Genomic DNA, 18,878 nt, shown 5'->3' with positions numbered 1-18,878 from the left:
ACTTTCCTTATTGCTAAAGCACATAGATAGGGCTGGACCAGGTGACCCTGAATCCTCCCTTAGTTATGCTGCAATAGGTAAAGGCTGCTGGAGGATCCCCATGATGCACTGAGCTTTTCTTCTTCAGTCACCTTTCTCACTCACTATGTATTAATAGACCTCTCTGCACCGAATCATACTTGTTATTAATCTCTGTCTCTCTTCCACAGCATTTCTTTTATCCTGTCTTCCTTCTCTCACCCCATCGCAGCAGATGGCCCCATCCCTCCCTGAGCCTGGTTCTGCCGGAGGTTTCTTCCTGTTAAAAGGGAGTTTTTCCTTCCCACTGTCACCAAGGTGCTTGCTCATAGGGGGTCATATTGTGTCGAGCTGAGGAACCTTAACAACAAAGCACCTACACAGACATTAAGCTTGCTGTTCTACCCCAAAAGGATAGGGAGAGCTCTTTATTGTACACTTCCCTCTACTACACTGTGTTTCAGAGGGTCAATAACTACAAGCCTGAACTCACTCATGGCACTACATTCTTTACATTAACAATAACTGTCTGGGAATTTATACTGCAGCATCAACAAGAACAGTTAAGTTGATTAATTAACCTTCCTTGTTAAAACGTGTTCCATGGTGAATGAAGGTTCTGTTGAATCGTGTCCAATGAAGTTTCGGACGTCATTGGTCACGTGACTCTGTTCAGACGAACCAAGCCTCGTTTCGTAAGTGTGTTGAATGCGCCGGAGCTTCAGCTTCAAACGTGCTGTTACTAGTAACAGGGTCAGTTGCAAAAGTCTCTTCTCACAGTTCTCACTGTTTTCTACAGTAATTGGTAAATACTTCTTTACACTAAAACGAACCATCAAATCTTGTAGTGACTATGGTAACGCTTACCCGATGCGTCTGCCACAAATCTCACGAGAACTGGAAGAAAGTTGCGCACGCAGCCGTCGCCATCTTTAAAATTAGAAGGAGGCGTTTGCAGGCATTGCTGGTGTGCAGCCAGTTAATTAAACTTGGGCAAATTTCTACAAAAGTATTCCAAGCATGGCTAATCGAAATATGCAACAAGTTAACATGCAAAGCAACAATTCTCCTCAACCGGCGAGACGCGGAACCGACTCACCGGCGGCGGAGCAGACATCGGCGAACAAAGACAGCCCGGCCCCGCCGCCGAGGCAGTCCCCCGTTACTGAACAAATGGAAGGAGCTGTGGAAGGAAGCGGCGAAGGCCCGACAGAAATGACCCTAGACATTACTAGTTTCCGAAAGCCCGGTGAAAAGACGTTCACTCAGCGCTCCCGTCTTTTTGTCGGCAGTCTCCCGACGGATATTCCAGAGGAGGAGTTCAAAAACCTGTTTTCTAAATATGGGAACGTCAACGAGGTGTTCATCAACAGAGAGCGGGGCTTCGGCTTCATTCGTTTGGTATGGAAAATAGTTCTACTTGTTGGTTTTAACGTGAAGCCTCAAATATAATAAACACACACACATATAGCAAGCTTTTATGTAGCATTACTAATTAATATATATTGGAAGGTAGCGTCTTATATTTGAGAGTAAATTATTTATTTTTTTGCAATTCTACATCCTATACGTTATGTCAGGCACACTTTAACAATGTTGCGTGAAAGCAATGTTGAGGGAATGCGTCTTTATCCCTTCAGGAAACCCGAACTGTAGCAGAGATCGCTAAAGTCGAGCTGGATGGGACTATTTTGAATAATCGACCAATCAGAGTCCGCTTTGCCACACACGGTTCTGCGCTCACAGTGCGCAATCTGCTGCCTGTGGTGACAAATGAACTGCTGGAACAGGTAGAGTAGACAAGAGAAGAAAACTACTTAGTAAAATCTGCATGTATTGCTACAATGATTTATGCATTTATGGTTACCTAACTTCGCTGTATCCTCAGGCGTTTTCCCAGTTTGGACCAGTGGAACGGGCTATTGCTGTGACAGATGATCGAGGTCGTCCCACTGGGAGAGGCATTGTGGAGTTTGCAAGCAAAGTAGCAGCGCGTAAAGCTCTGGAGCGCTGCACCGAGGGAGCACTGTTGCTGACCACGTAAGGAGCAGAGGGATGAGGCTATTTAATGAGCTGAAAACATTTGAATATGTTCATTCTGGTGTTGAGTTTGTAATTACATTCGGTTCTTTAAAGTAACTTGTTTTTATTTTAAAAATGCAGCAACACCACATTAGGTCCTTGCCATTATAGAAGTGAAAAAGATGGTTTTAGGATTAATTTTGTCACCCTTCATCGGTATCCCCAGTACTTCCTGTGGCGATGTTTCATAGGATTAATACAGTAAGTCTGAGTGTACAGATACATGAGTCTGCACAAATTGGACATGCTTTCAGAACTTATTTCCATAATCACTTTGTCACAAATATGTGAGCAATATAATCAAATCATTCTCCGGTGAGAGTTGTCACACAAATGAAATCCTAACTAAATCTCCTGGGACTTCAGCTGGTGACAGTAGTAGTAGCTTAGCATCACATGAAGCAGTTTTCCTCCTACTGAACATTCTAACAGACCCTACAGCATGGAGGAGATGTCAAGAAGCTGCAGTCCAAGATAATGGAGCTGGAGTCCATCTGGAGAAGCAGCTGAAGGGTACTGAGAAATGCTCGAATAGCAGCATGGACAGTGAGCCAGCAGTTGTGCAAAAAATGCAGGCCAGGAAGGGCTGGGGATAGCTGGTGAGAAGTGACTGAATTTTTAAAATAAGAGGAGATTGTCCAGTGGAAAATTAACTGTCCTCATGGCATTTGGCAAAACAGGTTGCCAAATGCATATATGCGGATCTCCCAAATTTTATTAACCAATAGAATAGAATAGAATAGAATTCAACTTTATTGTCAATGCACATGCACAGGTACAGGGCAACGAAATGCAGTTTGCATCCATCCAGAAGTGCTTTAGTGATATAGATATATTACAATATATATTAGCAATAATATAGATATGTAAGTATATTACAGAAATGGGTCTATTATGGTATGTTACAATGTACACGGTATGAAGTATGTTGTGAATATTCTATAACTATAAGTATGTACAGGCTGTAGTGAGTACAAGCTATGTACAGGCTATGAACAGGATATAAATATGAAATAAAAAAAACTATACAGAAATATGAGATATACAGTTATACAGAAATGTGAACTATGCAAGTTATAAACGGTTGTAGGATTAAAAAATTTTCGTATGTACAGAATGATTATTTACACAGAACTATAGTTCTGTGTAAATAATCATTCTGTACATACGATAATATCTGCTAATGTTAGAATTAACAGTTTCTTCACTTTTTTCAGAACACCCTGTCCTGCCATTGTGGAACCTGCAGAACACTTTGATGATGAGGATGGTCTTTCTGAAAAACTGCTCCAAAAGACTCCGAAGTACTATAAGTAAGCAATGAGTCATTTTGCAGTCACATCGTAATTCAGTGGATTTGTTTCCTTCCTTTGATACTGTTGTAGACAACTGAAGGTCCGTATCAGAGGAATGCTATAATTCGGATTTATTGACAGTACTTGCATTTTCTCCTCAGGGAACGAGAACAGAAGCCACGTTTTGCTCAGCCCGGGACGTTTGAGTTTGAGTTCTCATCTCGTTGGAAAGCTCTTGATGAGATGGAGAAACAGCAGAGGGACCAGGTGGACAGGAACATTAAAGAGGCTAAAGAGAAACTGGAGGCCGAGCTGGAGTCAGCCAAGCATGAACATCAGCTCATGTTAATGAGACAAGGTGTGATCTGTGACCTTTATTGCTCATTTTTACATATGGAGTTTAATACCAGCCTGCTAATGTGGATAATATCTAGTAATGTTTTGGAGATGCTAATCAGCTTTTCGCATATATTTAGATGGAAGAAAAGTATATGGACCTTTCCGAAATGAACTGGTTAATAATACTGTTAGTGTTTTCTCTGATTTAAAAAATTAAAGAAAGAAAAATTGTTATTTCACAGAACTTGGTGAAAATAAATATCATGCAATATAATGTAGCCTTACAATCAGTTGCCTTTCCAGTGAGTCTCTCATTTCTTGGATGAACTTTTTTACGTTTACTGTCATTGATCTAGACCTAATGAGACGTCAGGAGGAGCTGAGGAGACTTGAGGAGCTTCGCAACCAAGAGCTACAGAGACGAAAGCAGATAGAGATGAGGTGTGCTTCTTTATTTAAGCGGTTAATGTGATTAGTATTTACTGTAAAGGGCCAAATGATATTGTTTTGCTTCTCTCGAGGCACAGATCTGTTAGGTTAAAAGTCGTGGTTCATTTTTACCCCACTTGTCCCATTTATTTTGGTTGTTTACATATTAAAAATAAATGAAAATTACTGGACTAGAATCAATCTGACGATAAGATGCTTTCTTTTAAAGCTCATTGAGGTTTGTGTTAATCGATCTGCAATTGTTCACACATTGTTCACTCTTTGCTTTGTAGGCACGAGGAGGAGAGGAGGAGGAGGGAGGAGGAGCTGATGAGGCACAGAGAGCAGGAGGACCTGAGACGCCAACCAGATGGCTTCAAACCAAACTACATGGAAAACGTGAGTACAGATGGAGCACATACATCCACCTGCCTGGTTACTTTCTATACTGATGTGAGGGTACACAGCCACCTAAAATTAATAGCATCTGCCAGTAATGTAACCTAAAGGCTGGTGTTTTTTTAATACTTTCTTACTTAATACTTACATACACAACCTGTATATTTATGCATGTCACATCGCACCATAGATTTTGTTTTGTTTTATAGTTCATTTTCAAAGGTCTAAATGTAGGAATATAAAGAGATTGACTTATTGACTTTGATGAAACTACCTAAGTAGTGTGATACACCCTGTATAGCCATCAATACAGAGCTGTACCTTTACATCTTACTTCATAACCTTCAGTTGTTGGACTTTGTTACTAGTAGTGTGTCTTATCTGTTGCAATCACTTTTATTCCTTTCTTGAGGAAGTAGTTTTAATATGACGATGTATCCTGTACTTCATACATCAGTTCCAAAATAACCCATAATTTTAACACGCTGGGTTGGTTGAAGTTATCATTTTTGGCTTCTAAGAGCAGAAGTAGTGTGAGTATGTCAGACCACATGCACAAATGTTGGGTTTAGTTTGTGCTTCAGGTCGCTATCCTTATAGAAACATCCCCAGAACTGACATTTCTTTTATAGTCAGACTTGTGTAGAAATCTAGTTTGACAGCAAATTTGATTAGTAGGAAAAGTGCTGCATGCTCTTTTGTCAAACTAGTGAAAGAAATATTATTTTTTGGAAACTGCGAGCTTGGCATGTGGCTGTTACCGAAGTGGTTATTTGGAACAAGAAGTTACACCACTTAAAGGTCAGGTATCACAGGCTAGCTTGCTAACTTTAATAAGTGATATTATTAGGAATGATAACTGTTTCCCTTTCTCTGGTCACAGCACTTGGTCATACCAACACTATTGTGTGCATTGTAGATATATAAATAGCATTCAAATTCTTCTATTTGCCAAAACTGTAAGTTGGAATCTTTCGTTCTGTAACTGTAAAATAAGCCAACTTATGCAAAAATAAGCAGAAAACACAAATTTTCTAACAAATGACGACACTGATGAAATTTCATGATTCAAAACATTTCTGTGACTGGAGTTCACTGGTATATTAACTTTGTACCCAGTTTATACGACTAACAAGTTAATACAAATAGCTAACATGTAGCAGCCCTCAGTGATAGTGAGGGAACGTCAAGATTAGCTTCACTTCCCTGACCCGGTGGCTGTGTTTATATTTTATATACAGCCTGTGGTCTTTGCTGAGCAGAACATGTTTTTCCTGTTTGGATTCATTTTGCGTCACTTCAACTGACAAGAATCTGACTCACTATATTTTTTTTTGTAGTTTTTCTACAAGCTTTATTTGACTTCAAGCTAGAGCTGGGCGATATAAGATTTTTTCATATCACGAAATGTTTTTTTCATTTCAGGCGATAACGATATATATCACGATATAAGCCAAATGACTATATTTGTAAGATTTAAATGTGCAGTTGCTCACAAGTAAAATGTGAAATAATCAGCAGCTTGTTTTGATTTAAATATTTATTTCCCATAAGTCAACAGGGTAGATGTACTTAAGGAACATGAGGCTTTTTCAGATAAATAAAGGCAAATATTGCAAACTACACAAAAGGCAGCCGCTAAAGCGTTTAAGTTTCAAAATAGAACAAACGAAACAGACTAAATTGTCAATTCCACTTAGAAACAAAATATTAATTCTAAAAATAAATCTTAGTTTGTTTTACAGAAGAACAGACAAAATTGACTAACTTTTGTCAATATCAAATAAACTGAGAACTAAAAGGAAATTCTCAATCTCTCCTTGTTGTATAGCTTAGCTTTTCAAACAGTTTTAACAGTTACTTTAGTCTGACAAAAGCCGAATGACGAATTAGCGCTTCCAGTCAGAGACTGAGGCTACGTCCACACGTACACGGGTATTTTTGAAAACTGAGATTTTCCGTTTTCGTTTTAAAAAATAATCCCGTCCACACATAAAGGCAGAAATGAAGGGAAACGCTGCTATGAACATGCCAAAGCAGCAGGTGGCGCTAGATTCCTAACCGTGCAGAAATGTTGGCCAATCAGAAGTCTAGAAGCCTCAGTGGGAAAAAGTAAACAAAGCTGGGGCATAGAAGCAGAACCGAGTCGTATGTGTGGACGGACAGTAACTGTGTGTATATGTAAGCATTTAAACACTGCAGAGAGTAGAATTAACAGTAACAGTATTGTAGAAATTCATTTCACCGAAACAATAACGTGGCGCACAGTGTGACGTCAAAAAATGCGCACACCTTTGACGCTGCGTTTTCTCCGTTTTTCTAGTCCACACGTAAATGCAAAAACGGAGTTTTGAAAAATATCCACCCTGGCCGGAGTTTTTAAAAATCTTCGTTTTCAGTGACCAAAAACGCCGTTTACGTGTGGACGAAAGGCGCAAACGGATAGAAAAATCTGCGTTTTCAAAAATACCCGGGTGCGTGTGGACGTAGCGCATGCACCAGTTTATTGTATTTCCAGACTTGCTTTTGGCACAATTTACAGTGCACGCTACTCTGTTTTTTGTCAGACTTGAAATAGCCGAAATACCTTCACACTACGGAACTTCTATGGCTCTTCCGTTCGACAATCTCTCCGGCATTGGAACCATCATCTGTTTTCTCTTCGGTCACGCTCGGTTGATTTTTCTAGTCAGCACACTCATTTCCTCCATTACCCGGGCGGTACGGTGGCTGGCTGCTTCCCAAACAAATACACATGTGCGGCTTGGCACTTGTGCTGTACGTAACAAGTCACGTGACGTGATGCTGCGGCTGTGATTGGTTCGGCTCTGCGCTACTTAATTTGGATTGGCTGTTCTTTTTTTCTTTTTTTTTAAGAGGACAAGAGCGGCGAGGTCTATCGCAATAGTTTAATTTTTCTATCGAGAAAAAGTTATATCGCAATACATATCGTTATCGTTCTATCGCCCAGCTCTACTTCAAGCTTTATTTGACTTCATCTCCTGTTTATGAAAGCTTGTAATGCTTTATTAGTTGCAGTCAGAGCCATTGAATACTCAGAGTTGTCAGTGGGGGTTCAAAATGCATGATTATTGTGATTGATGTAGAATTCACATAGTTCCTGAAATGCTTATTAGGCATTTCAACGATGTAAATATGTATAGAGAAAACTGTTTGTTCGTAGTTAGTACTCAATAAATGGTGACCTACAATATTTTTTTTAATACCATATTAATGTATATGTAGTTTATGTATATTTATTCCTAAGTTAAATAATAAAGGATTTACAGTAAGCCTTATTTGTTGTCGTAACATAGTCAGTGATACATGTTCAGCATGTTGGTGTTAATTTGTTTCTTTCTTTCTTTTTTTCTTTTTCCTCATAAAGCAAAAATTAATTGGCTGTGCCACATTTATGTGTCTGCTAACAGTATGGAATAACATAGCCTAATCTGTCCAATGCATCATTAAATCTCTAATCACACATTACGCTGTAAACCACCAGCATGGTTTAAGAAACTGGGTTTAGATGTGTTGTTATTTAAACGTGTTATCTTTAACAAACACATCCCAAATGTATATGCAGCTATAACTGCTCCACTATTGTGAGGATTGTTAATCGACTCTTGGCGTTTTTTGATTGTTCTTATTTAGTTATTTATTTAAATAAATAAAATTGTAATGAAGGAAGAAAATATGACTGCAAGACTGGTCGTAGTTAGGACCCTCATAGAAACTACATCCGTCTCAGACTTTGTGTAGTTCAGATGCTGAGCTCAGAAGATCATGACAATGTTTTCAAAACTTTAAGCTGATTTATTTTTATCTTTTAAAAGGGGTCTATTTAATTTTTTATTTTCTTAAAGAACTACAAAAAGCTTTTATACAAAATAAAAATTAAGTATTAGCAGTATTTTTGCAGAAGTGTTGTTTTAGGTAATTAAGCTATTAATGTCTTAGTGCTCAACAGTCTTATGTGGCAATCCACCTTTTTGTAAGGATGTGCCTTAGTTTCGTTTCAGTTAGCAGGATGCACATGCACTAAACAAAATCTGAAGTCAAATAGTGTAGCTCTGTTGCACTGCCAGTTTCTAAATTAAGTTCTCATGATCTCAATACAGGTTGTGTGAATAGAGTTTTTGCTACATAGACATTTTTGCTACGATTTAAAAAGAAAATATTAGTTATGTAATAAAACATGTGACATCCACCCCAACCTGTTCTATCTTATTAAAGTGTAACATGTAGGGCTTAACTTTGAAAATATCTTTACAGAGTCTATAAATATCTCGTTTTTAAACATGCTGAGGGCTCTGTATATGATCAGCTGGTAAAAAGCAACATTTAGTGTTAACAGCAGTGACTATTTGTAATGATCTGACTATGCTGTCATGTAGGTGTGTAGCTGTTCGTATGATACTGCATTTTATTGATTTCTGTTATAACTTTTCTCTTCGTGTCCTTTGCTGTGTTTAAAGGTCCTGTTGGCGTCTCTTTACTTTCACATAGCAAATGGATGCTGAACAAATGTACTTAGACCTACCAATGTCTGCCATCTGTCTCTTATGACTTTTAGTCAGAGTAGTAATCAAAAAATACAGTACAAAAAATGGAAGTGTCAATGAACATGAATATTTTTGTAGTAGAATACCTGAGAAAGAGCAATTAGAAACCACTTTGTATTAACCAGACAACTAAGAGGGTTTCATGTTTTGTTTGTCAGGACATTTGCCACTTAATGTGGATATAGTATATATCCACATAATAGTAATATCTTGCAATGATGAGTAAAATATTTTTTTAAACTTGCTCATGTCCTTGTAATTTGTAGTACTTAGGTGTAGGTTGTAGTACAATGTTGTAGGTTTTATTGTCTCCCAAGAATCTAAATCTTGCATTTGTTGCTCTCTAGAGTTTAAAGTAGCAGTAAAATAATCACTGTTTGATAGATACTTTAGTGCAATTTTAGTCAGTTTTCTAGTGTCAGTCAGTTTTTCATAGTGACCATTTAAAAGGTAAGTACAGTAAATGGTACAGAAGTTTAGAATCACAGTATTTCCAGTAACTTGTTTCCTCTCCCACCTTCTCCAATGATATCTTTGATGTAGGCCACATTCATGATTGTTGTTGAACTGTATTATGAAAGTCTGTTGTATAGATTGTGATTTAATTGTGGAAATGTGCATATCGACCTACTCATACAAGTTTTACTTTATATTAAAATAGAACATTATTTTTTTTTTATGTTTTCTCATACTAGATTTGGTCTGTTTTGAATCTTAATTACTTTTTGTGTCTGCAGGATTATGTGTGTGTGTGTGTGTGTGTGTGTGTGTGTGTGTGTGTGTGTGAATGAAATGTCTTAGTAGGGGTGTTGTGTGTGTGTGTGTGTGTGTGTGTGTGTGTGTGTGTGTGTGTGTGTGTAAATGAAATGTCTTAGTAGGGGTGTTGTGTGTGTGTGTGTGTGTGTGTGTGTGTGTGTGTGTGTGTGTAAATGAAATGTCTTAGTAGGGGTGTTGTGTGCGTGTGGAAAAGCGAGCGTGACCATGGGGTCGGACACACCAAAATGACCTTTTAAGCGGGTATCACCAAATCCTCGCCTGTCTGCTACCATTAATGTACATGTACATAGATTTTTGACTTTGGGTAAATATGGTGACTGTGTGCGTTTTGTGCTTAGCTTCCAATGCAAACCAAAAATTACAACACTAGTTGTTATATGATATGTTTATGTAAAAAAAACAAAAAAAAAAAAACAAGGAAAGAACTTCAGAACAACATTTTTGGATTTACAAAAATTACAAACCAGTTATATTGTATTTATATATAATATTTTTAATTATTTAAAGGAGAAATGCACTTGTACATGCTGTACTCAGATATGTCCAAGTGCTTTCATTTTTATACTGACGCGGGTCTGTATTGCAAAAACTGTTGTTATTGGTCGAGAGAGAGGCAAAATGGACTCTATTTACTTTGTTCTCCATCCTTGACATTCTGTAACTTGATAAATTACTACAAATGAAGGCTCCCTTACAGTATTGTTGCAGTCACCATGCCGTCCTTGGATTCACATATGAAGAACGTGCTTTATGAAATTTGCCAACTTGGTGTGTCAGATATTAACAGTTTTATTTGATACATATTTTTACAAAAGTAATTTGTCCTTGTTTGAATAGAGTCAAAGAAGCACTAAAGCTAACACTAAATTCTAGCTTTACTACAACTGCTATTCATCCAAGTGTGAGATTGCTTGTCTGCCATTGTGTGGAAATGTAATGATTTGTGAGTGTGAGTGTTCTGCAGTTGGCTCTCCGCTGAGCGTTTGTATTTTAGCAGTGTTATTCTGAAGGCTTCTCTTCACTTCTTCCAGAGAGAACAGGAAATGAGAGTGGGTGAGCTGGGCCCTCGTGGAGCCATTAATATGGGAGGTATGGGCATCATTGTGTAAGGACTGGTTAATACAAAAACCAGATCAAGTGATTTGTTTTCATGTTTCAGGTTTATTCTTCTTGCATTCCTAGTGGCTTATTTCCAACACTGCAATTAACATATATTGGAGTGTTTTTAATGCTTTTTCAGTTGGAAATGGAGTCAGTTGGGATGCAGTACACAGCAGTAAAAATAAACTATGTTCCTCACAATAACATGGACTTGATACTAACAAGAATTTACAGTGTGCTGAATGGGTACTGTCTCTTAGGGTGGTGGGGTTGATAGTTTGAGAACTACTGGGTCTCTGAGCCTTCATCCTCAGCTCTGTGTGGGTCTGACATAATAGATAATAAATGTTAAAAACATATTCATTTATGTGATATTTTAAGTTGTACAAGTCTTGGCCTTTAGCCTTGCAGTACATGCAGACTTAATTCTTTTTCTTTCATGTTGGGAATACAAATCATGTCTTCAACAATTTGTGATCTTCTGAGTGCAGGATGAGGGGCTGGGGACTGTGGATTCTCATTATATAGACTCGACACATTAATCTTAATGTTAGCTGTTTAGCATAAAGACTATAACCTAGGATTGCACATCACCTTATAAACCATTCTGCAGTAACTCATTTAAATGTCTCATAGCAACTCAATAACTCATAGCAAAATGTCTAGCTAACTTCATTTAAAGAGAGTACTGTATCTGGTTCGTAATGTGTGCTTTTCAGTGTAACTATCTACAGTGCTTTAAAAAAATGATTTGCAGGTGTCATACATTTGACATGATTTTTTTTTCTCTATTATTTTTAAAAAGTCAAAGTATTCCTCAGTTTTTTTTTAAAGAAGCTTAATATTACAAAGCTTTTGGTACACTGTAGATTTAGGGCAAGCGTCTTGTGGTACTTTAACTCTGCCAATATAGAAGCATCTGAATACATGAATAATTCTGCAATCTGTGAACAGACTATAATGGAGCTTAACAGAAGCTTAATGGAGCTTGCAATTTTTCTGCAAAAATAAAAGCCGTTTTGTCTGTGCTTGCTCCATAACGGCCTTCTTTAGTGCCTCGAAAAAGCAAGAGTAATTAGTGTTGTAATGTATTAGATAAAACGGGCGACCCAAGCAGGGGCTTCAGTTTATAGTTGGCCTTGTATTGGGTAATGTTGGTGAGTGATTTCTGTTACAGGATGAATTTCACTTCTGGAGCTCATCAGCTGCTAAATTCATGTTCTTTGTAAAAGTAATGTCAGGTCATCAGGCATTGTTGGCACCATCAAATTCATGTAGTTTAGCTAAGTTATAGCACCATCAATTCTTGCTAACGTTATTGCTGTGTGAGTGGAAATGCTAGTTGAGTAGCTTTACAAATTACTTTATCAGCTAATGTGATCCATGATATTAACTTTAATAATAAACAGTATTGATTTTAATTAACAATCAATTATGTAACTGTACATAGCAATGGTTAATATATTTTTTTTACTTTAATAACTAAAAATTATCCAAGACACAAGTGACGATTCGTTAGCTAGCTAGTTGTAACTTGCCTGCCCTACCTTAATCTGTCTTTGGTAACTTTGTGGATTGCTGTAAGAGATCCATGACATCCAGTGCAGTGTTATAATGTATGACTAGGGATGGGTATCGTTTAGGTTTTATCCGATACCGGTGCCAAACCGGTACTTTTGAAACGGTGCCGGTGCTCAAACCGGTGCTTAAAGAATGGAGAACACAAAATTGGTCCAAAAACCTCTCATGTTCAGCTGGTTTTTTGTAAAAAGATAACAATGTTAGCCTTTTCTGCAGCTATGGGGCATATATGGTATCACTCTTGGCTGGAAGCAGTGCTTAAACAATGGAAAAAAACACAAACTTTATCCAAAAACCTCTCATGTTTAACTGTTTTCCACTTTTTCTTTGGTCATTTTAGCCTTTTTGGCCAGGGTGAAGGGAGTATCTGCCATCAAACAAGAAGACAGCCGCATGTAGCTATGATGATGTTTGCTAGTTCACCTTACATGCATTAATGTAATAACGTGGTTAGCCTACTCAACGTAAATTACACACGAACAACATTAAGCTACTCACGCAGAGAAGAACGGCTGCTGCTGCCATCATCCTTATCATTTCTGCTACACTGACAGGGCTAGGGGCCAGGACTCTCCTCTTCGTGTTTTTGGGGGATGTTGCATAACAGGCAACCCACCCGCAGTAGATGCGCTCGGTGTGAGGTCTCGCAGCAAGCTATCAAATACGGCGCATTTCTGGGCTTTTAAAAAGAAACGCTATGCGTCGCCAGGTGTTTAATCAGATTCTTGGTGTTACCTCCTTTGACAGTATCACAGTATCAGCTTAAAGCACTTGTTGCAGGCTGCTGAGTTTGCATATTTTGCTGTGAAGTACAGCCAGGCTTTTGACCGCTTCGCCTTGGGCATTTTTAATCTGTAGCTCTGCTCTAAAAAAAACATACGTACCTGGACCCGCCTACTATCCTCGGAAACGTAAAATGATTGGCTAGAAGTGTATCACAGCTCAGGGAAAAAAAGCACCGAAATAAAGCACCGAAATGTGCGCTGCTTTTCGGTCTGGTTACTACCGTTTATGTCAGAACCGGTGCCATCATGGCACCGGACACCGGTACCCATCCCTATGTATGACAGTCTTTTATGTTCCATCAAGGTTTAGCTAATGCTAAAACAGTGTGCAAGCTGTCACAGAAAACATTTTAATGCAACAAGATGGAAAAATTGGGGAACTGTTAAGGTAGATGTGTAGCATCTCCAAAATCTCACAATTAAAGTTACTACTATGTAAGTAAGAGGAAATTGAATAGTATCCTTAATCGTGTTTTCATTAGTGTAGAAACCCATGTAATTTCGTATATTTTTGTTAGCTTAGAAGAAACGCTTCTTTTGTACATGGAAACAACAGATCCACTTTCACTAGGCCTGTCATAGTGTCATTTTTCTGCAGTGTCCAATAATACCCAAACACTGAGCTCTATGTTTCTAATATATATGTACAGTCTGCTACCTGATCTCTACCAAGTCCTGCACACTGCTTCTTTAACACATGTCATTTGTTTTAATATATAAATGGTGTTAGATACACATGTCATTTGTTTTAATATATAAATGGTGTTAGATACACTTTGAACAACTTTCTTTAATTTGTTTTCTTTGATATCACTTTCGCCTGTCCCAGTGACAACTCCATAAAGTTCTTTTCTGAGTATGCTACTTTAACCAGTAAATGAAATAATATATGAATACACTGAATGTATGGCATTGTTTGTAAATAAGAGTCTGGCAGAATTATGATGTTGCTCTGAAACTATTGATGGGGGATATGTAGATGTTTGTGTTAGTTAAACTGCCTTCGCTGATCTAGTCATGTTGATTATACCTGAATGCAAAGTAAAATATGTAGTATGCGTTTTATTTGTTTATTTATTTGTATTCTGATAATAGTCAGTTTTCAAATGGTGATTAATCCTCATTCAAAATGCTTGAAAACTTGTGTACAATGCTCTTTCTATCTCCTATAATTTAGAAGTATGATTGATTTTCTTAAAGAATGATTTTCTTTATTTTTTGCTCACATCTTTTATCATGTAAAAGAAATATTGGCCTAATTCAGTAAATAGGATTATGTTGATCATTGATTCTGAATTGAGAGTAATTTTCAAGTCAAGTTGATTATTAGCTCCAGAAATGTACAGTCTTTTGAGGTGGGGGTTAAATAATGAATCATATGTTTGTAGAAGTCTTTTTTTTTGGGGGGGGGGGGGGTAGTTGACTATTACTATCTAGCTTCTCCAGCTCTGTATTTATTGTGATTATGGTGATGTGCAATCCAAGGGTTATTAGAAATCTATGGACTTTAGGAGTTGGTGTTATTTTTATTTATTTATTTTCTGTCTTTTACTTACCATGAGGCAGCCTTTATAATTCTGTCGGAACATAGTCCTTGTCCACTATTTTAACTTAACGTTGGTTTTTGGTTGTAAAATATATTTATTTATTTTATCTCAAGTATTATGGTCTTGTCGGTCATTTAGTTGGTTCATTGTTGAATTGCCATGAAATTCTGCAAAAACATTTGGGTGATGTATCCTCATTATTCTGGTGACTTTGGCTTTATCTTGTTTATGTCACTCTGAGGTTGACATCCTGGTTTTAACTGTGATGCTGATGAAGATTTGGATGGATTCCTATGAAATTTCTCAAAATAGTAATTCCCTTTTTGTTGCTCGAGTACATCTCGTAGACTCCAGGATCTTTTACCTTTTGACCAAAAACCAATGTTAACTTTTAAAATATTAACAATAGCTCTGTCTTTAAGCTACCGTTGATTTACATTAATTACACTAAACTACCAAAAGACCAACCAATGCTCCGTTGTTTTGCGTGTAGATGGCTATAACCAGGCCTCTGCGGGGCCCAGTGGTAACCAAGGTCAAATGATGGGCATGAGTGGAAGGGGAGGACCCACTGGCCCAGAGGGAACAGCAAAAATGGGGACACCATTGATGTCAGAGAATGGAGCCATGGTAATGTATATAGAGAAATAAAGAAATGTTTTTCCAGAAGAAAAGTTTCATTTGGCTTCCAAGAAATTTCTAAAAATGATTTAAAAAAGTAATTGAACATCAGCCAAGCCTTAAAAACATTATACTGGGAAAAATTAAGATTTTACGAGCTTTGTTAAAACTGGAAACCTAACTAACAGTTTCATTCCTCTCTCTCCCTTTGTCTACGTGGTTTATTTCTCTCCCGTTTACTGTTGGATGATGACACTTGGATCAAACTAAACACTGACTGAACCCATTCTTGAAAATCCTGCTCCTTGCATCATTGCTCTTCTGGCCTCTGTTCATGTCTTTGTGGGGGGAAAATTCTCTCATACTTGCAACACAACTTTTATATCAATCCTTCAATGTTCCCACCATTTCTACAACACCAACGTCATGATAACACAGCGAAATGATAGATACCCACAAGGCGGACCCATGGTGGGGCGACCCGATGCTGGCTCTCCAAAGCAGCAGCAGCCGCAGCAGCCAGCACCACTGGGCCCCCAGGCTGGACCAGCTCCAGGATTTGGGAGGGGCAGTCCTGTGGGGGGAGTCTTTGATGGACCAAATAACAAGCGTCGTAGATACTAACCTCTCTTGGTATTCATGGATCTGTGTTAATGAGCCCTAATTATTGTTTTTACAGTTTACAAGCCCGCTACCTTTCCTGGGCATTTATTTTGTAATTGATAAAATTACAGAACATGCTTTTTATTTAAACTTGTCCTCAGTGTTTACTTTTTTGTAGAATATGATTCTTCCCTCTGTGGTCCGAATGAAGCGGGGGGTTTTCATTGTGGATCCATAGTTCCATAGCATTTTAAGGGATGCTTTTAAGGGTAGGCAGGTTTGCAGTCGTAATGACTTCTATTGTGTGAGATAAACTTTTAAGTTGGTTTAAGGGAATTTTAAAATAAGGTTACAAAAACACAAAGTCAAAGTTCTCAAAAAAAATAGTGGTGTTATTCCTGCAATTTGACAGTCAGTACCAACAAATGTTACATCTCCAAAAAGTTGATTCTGTTCATCTGGACGTAGCGTTTTGTGGGAGAAACACTACGAGAAACAGCACATCTGCATCCACTGAAGGAACAGTGGTCTGTTCCTGACCTCCCAACCCATTGTTCCTTCAGTGGGCTGGTTTCAGTCATTATGCAGATGTACTGTTTATAAGATTGGGGAAACCTGCAGTCAGCTGAGACTGAGTCACTTGGATGAGTGATGAAACGTTTCTCCCACAAAACGCTACGTCCAGATAAACAGAATCAACGTTTTGGAGATTTACTTCCCTGGATGATTGAGAATGCATCAAGATGTTTTAAAACAAATGTTACAGTTTTAAATAACAAATATTAAGTGAACACAAGAATGTATGATAACATGTTGCCGTCCTCAGTGTGTGCTGACCTGTATGCAGGCACAATGAGTAAACGATGATAACTATGGGTAGGAACTGTACAGTATGTACTATAGTATGCTATGGTGATGTTTCACCTACAAAAACAGTTGAATGATGCAGTGATTCAGCAGTGATTATTATTTTTGGTTTGTTTTTATTCATTACAAGACAGTTATGATGCATCACATTTCTGTTTCTTCACTACACATTTACCTTACAGCACCAAATCAAGACATCGGTATGGGAAGCGATATATTATTATATTGATATATTGTTGGGTCCCCCACCGCACCCTTCCAGTTATGTCAGACACCCGGTAAAAATGTTTGTCTCGAGATGTTAGGAACTGCTTTCAGCTCCTGTTACGTGTTCTGCTATGTTCATTGTAACAAGCTGACGAGCTTTACCAGCATGGGATTTTGAATATCTCTCCAAGACTGGGTTATCAAGATTAACAAGTGGTAACCTTTTGAAATATTTATAATTTGGCATAGCAAACTGAAACTTAGACTTGTTACTTTAGATTTGAGTCAAATATTGAAGTACAGTATTTAGACAAAAGTACTGGGTAGATTACATCTACAGGAGCTGCTCAGCCATGGGACTACATGCCATGAAACTCCTGGCTTACAGTTTTTGTGCTGATGTTAATGGTAGAGGAGGTCTGGAACTTGGTTGTCAGCAAATATTCCACACTTTGTATCCATGCAGCCAGTGACCCCGCTCCAAAAAGAAACTGTTGCTAAGTTACAGTTTTTGCTAAATCAGTGGTCCCCAAACCCCGGGCCACAGACCGGGTGTGAAATTTATGGTCTTCAGGGTTTTTATTGGTTTTTAGTGCTATTTTCTTTTTTATCGTTAACTCTGTTTCCCTGGATCTTTTCCCGTGTGTTATGAACAAATCTTTTTTTGGTACCGGTACTGGTTTTATTTTGTTGTATTTTTCCATGACACCTTAAAGGCCGGTCCGTGAAAATATTGTCGGACATAAACCGGTCCGTGGCCCAATAAAGGTTGGGGACCTGCTAAACGCTTCCTCTTTGCAATAATACCACGTATCATTGTGGTGATATATCAGAGGCAAGATCTTTCACAGGCTGCCTTGTTGCCAGCGTTTAACCCTGTACTTCTGTCCGTGCAGTGTATCTCCATGTGACTGTCGGTTGTACTTGCTTTTTCTGACATTTTCCAACCTACAAACCATTAAAGAACACGTGCTAGCATGTTCTCTGAATTTTCACATTGACCTATAGTCAGTATTGGTTTTTGTGGCTACCTGTCAGTGCTATAATGATAAATATCCAGCAAAGGTAAATTGCTAGGAAGGTAAATTTTTATGTCCTTATAATACTTTTTTTTTCCTTTGTGTTTTGATCGTGGTGTTTCCTTTGTACATTCTTACAATTTTTGAGGAGCTGTTCAGACTAATGGAGAGTGAATGTTTCAGCAGCTTAAATCATCCTGTATTTGATGGTGAAGAGAAATAAAACATTTGTAGGAACTTGTTTCCTTTTAATCAAAAAGTTTCTTTTTTTTAAGCACTCCTTTCACTTACTGTGTAGTTAAGACTCTATCATGAGTAATGTGTACTGCTTTTAATAAAATTACAGTGGATCTACTTATCCATGAGCACAAATTATGTTGAACAGTGCTGTTGCTTCTTTTCCAGATAGTTTTTGCATAGTGAAGGTCATCTTCCTGTTGAAGGGAAGTGTGCCTCATCAAGCAGTATCCACACGGTGTGGCAATAAAACACCCAAATCTCTCTTTCCATTAGCAGAGCCCCCTCCAAACCTCTTCCACTATACCTGAAAGGGTGTCAAGCCTCTTGTCCAGCATCTTTTTGTTTCGTCATTAATTGTCATCCAATTCCCCCCCCCCCCGTTTTTGCCCAGTGTCTTTGTTTC

The 18,878-nt window shown here is 38.1% G+C and overlaps 1 protein-coding gene across 1 annotated transcript; it reads left to right on the top strand.

Annotated features, from left to right (window-relative positions):
- Positions 1-968: 968 nt before the first annotated feature.
- On the top strand, positions 969-18,280 carry pspc1 (paraspeckle component 1). The gene is made up of 10 exons (XM_085347261.1): positions 969-1,419; positions 1,659-1,808; positions 1,907-2,058; positions 3,318-3,413; positions 3,557-3,753; positions 4,091-4,175; positions 4,457-4,562; positions 10,936-10,993; positions 15,412-15,548; positions 15,978-18,280. Exons 1-10 carry the CDS (start codon positions 1,039-1,041, stop codon positions 16,161-16,163), a joined length of 1,548 nt encoding a protein of 515 aa, XP_085203387.1. The 5' UTR covers positions 969-1,038; the 3' UTR covers positions 16,164-18,280.
- The last annotated feature ends 598 nt before the right edge of the window (positions 18,281-18,878 follow it).

Source organism: Diplotaxodon limnothrissa, linkage group LG23 (assembly GCF_057381915.1).
Source record: "Diplotaxodon limnothrissa isolate DT_005_m linkage group LG23, D_limnothrissa_male_GT1.1, whole genome shotgun sequence".
Classification (NCBI taxonomy): domain Eukaryota; kingdom Metazoa; phylum Chordata; class Actinopteri; order Cichliformes; family Cichlidae; genus Diplotaxodon; species Diplotaxodon limnothrissa.
The sequence above is the reverse complement of the archived record's forward strand: the minus strand, read 5'-3'. Positions and strand labels throughout refer to the sequence as shown.

What these genes read in the sequence shown, in the direction of transcription:
- pspc1 (XM_085347261.1), top strand. Translation starts at nt 1,039, where the DNA reads ATGGCTAATCGAAATATGCAACAAGTTAACATGCAAAGCAACAATTCT. An exon ending in CGAAAGCAGATAGAGATGAG is followed by an intron (nt 4,176 to 4,456) that starts GTGTGCTTCTTT and finishes TTTGCTTTGTAG; the next exon opens with GCACGAGGAGGAGAGGAGGA. An exon ending in TGTCAGAGAATGGAGCCATG is followed by an intron (nt 15,549 to 15,977) that starts GTAATGTATATA and finishes ATGATAACACAG; the next exon opens with CGAAATGATAGATACCCACA.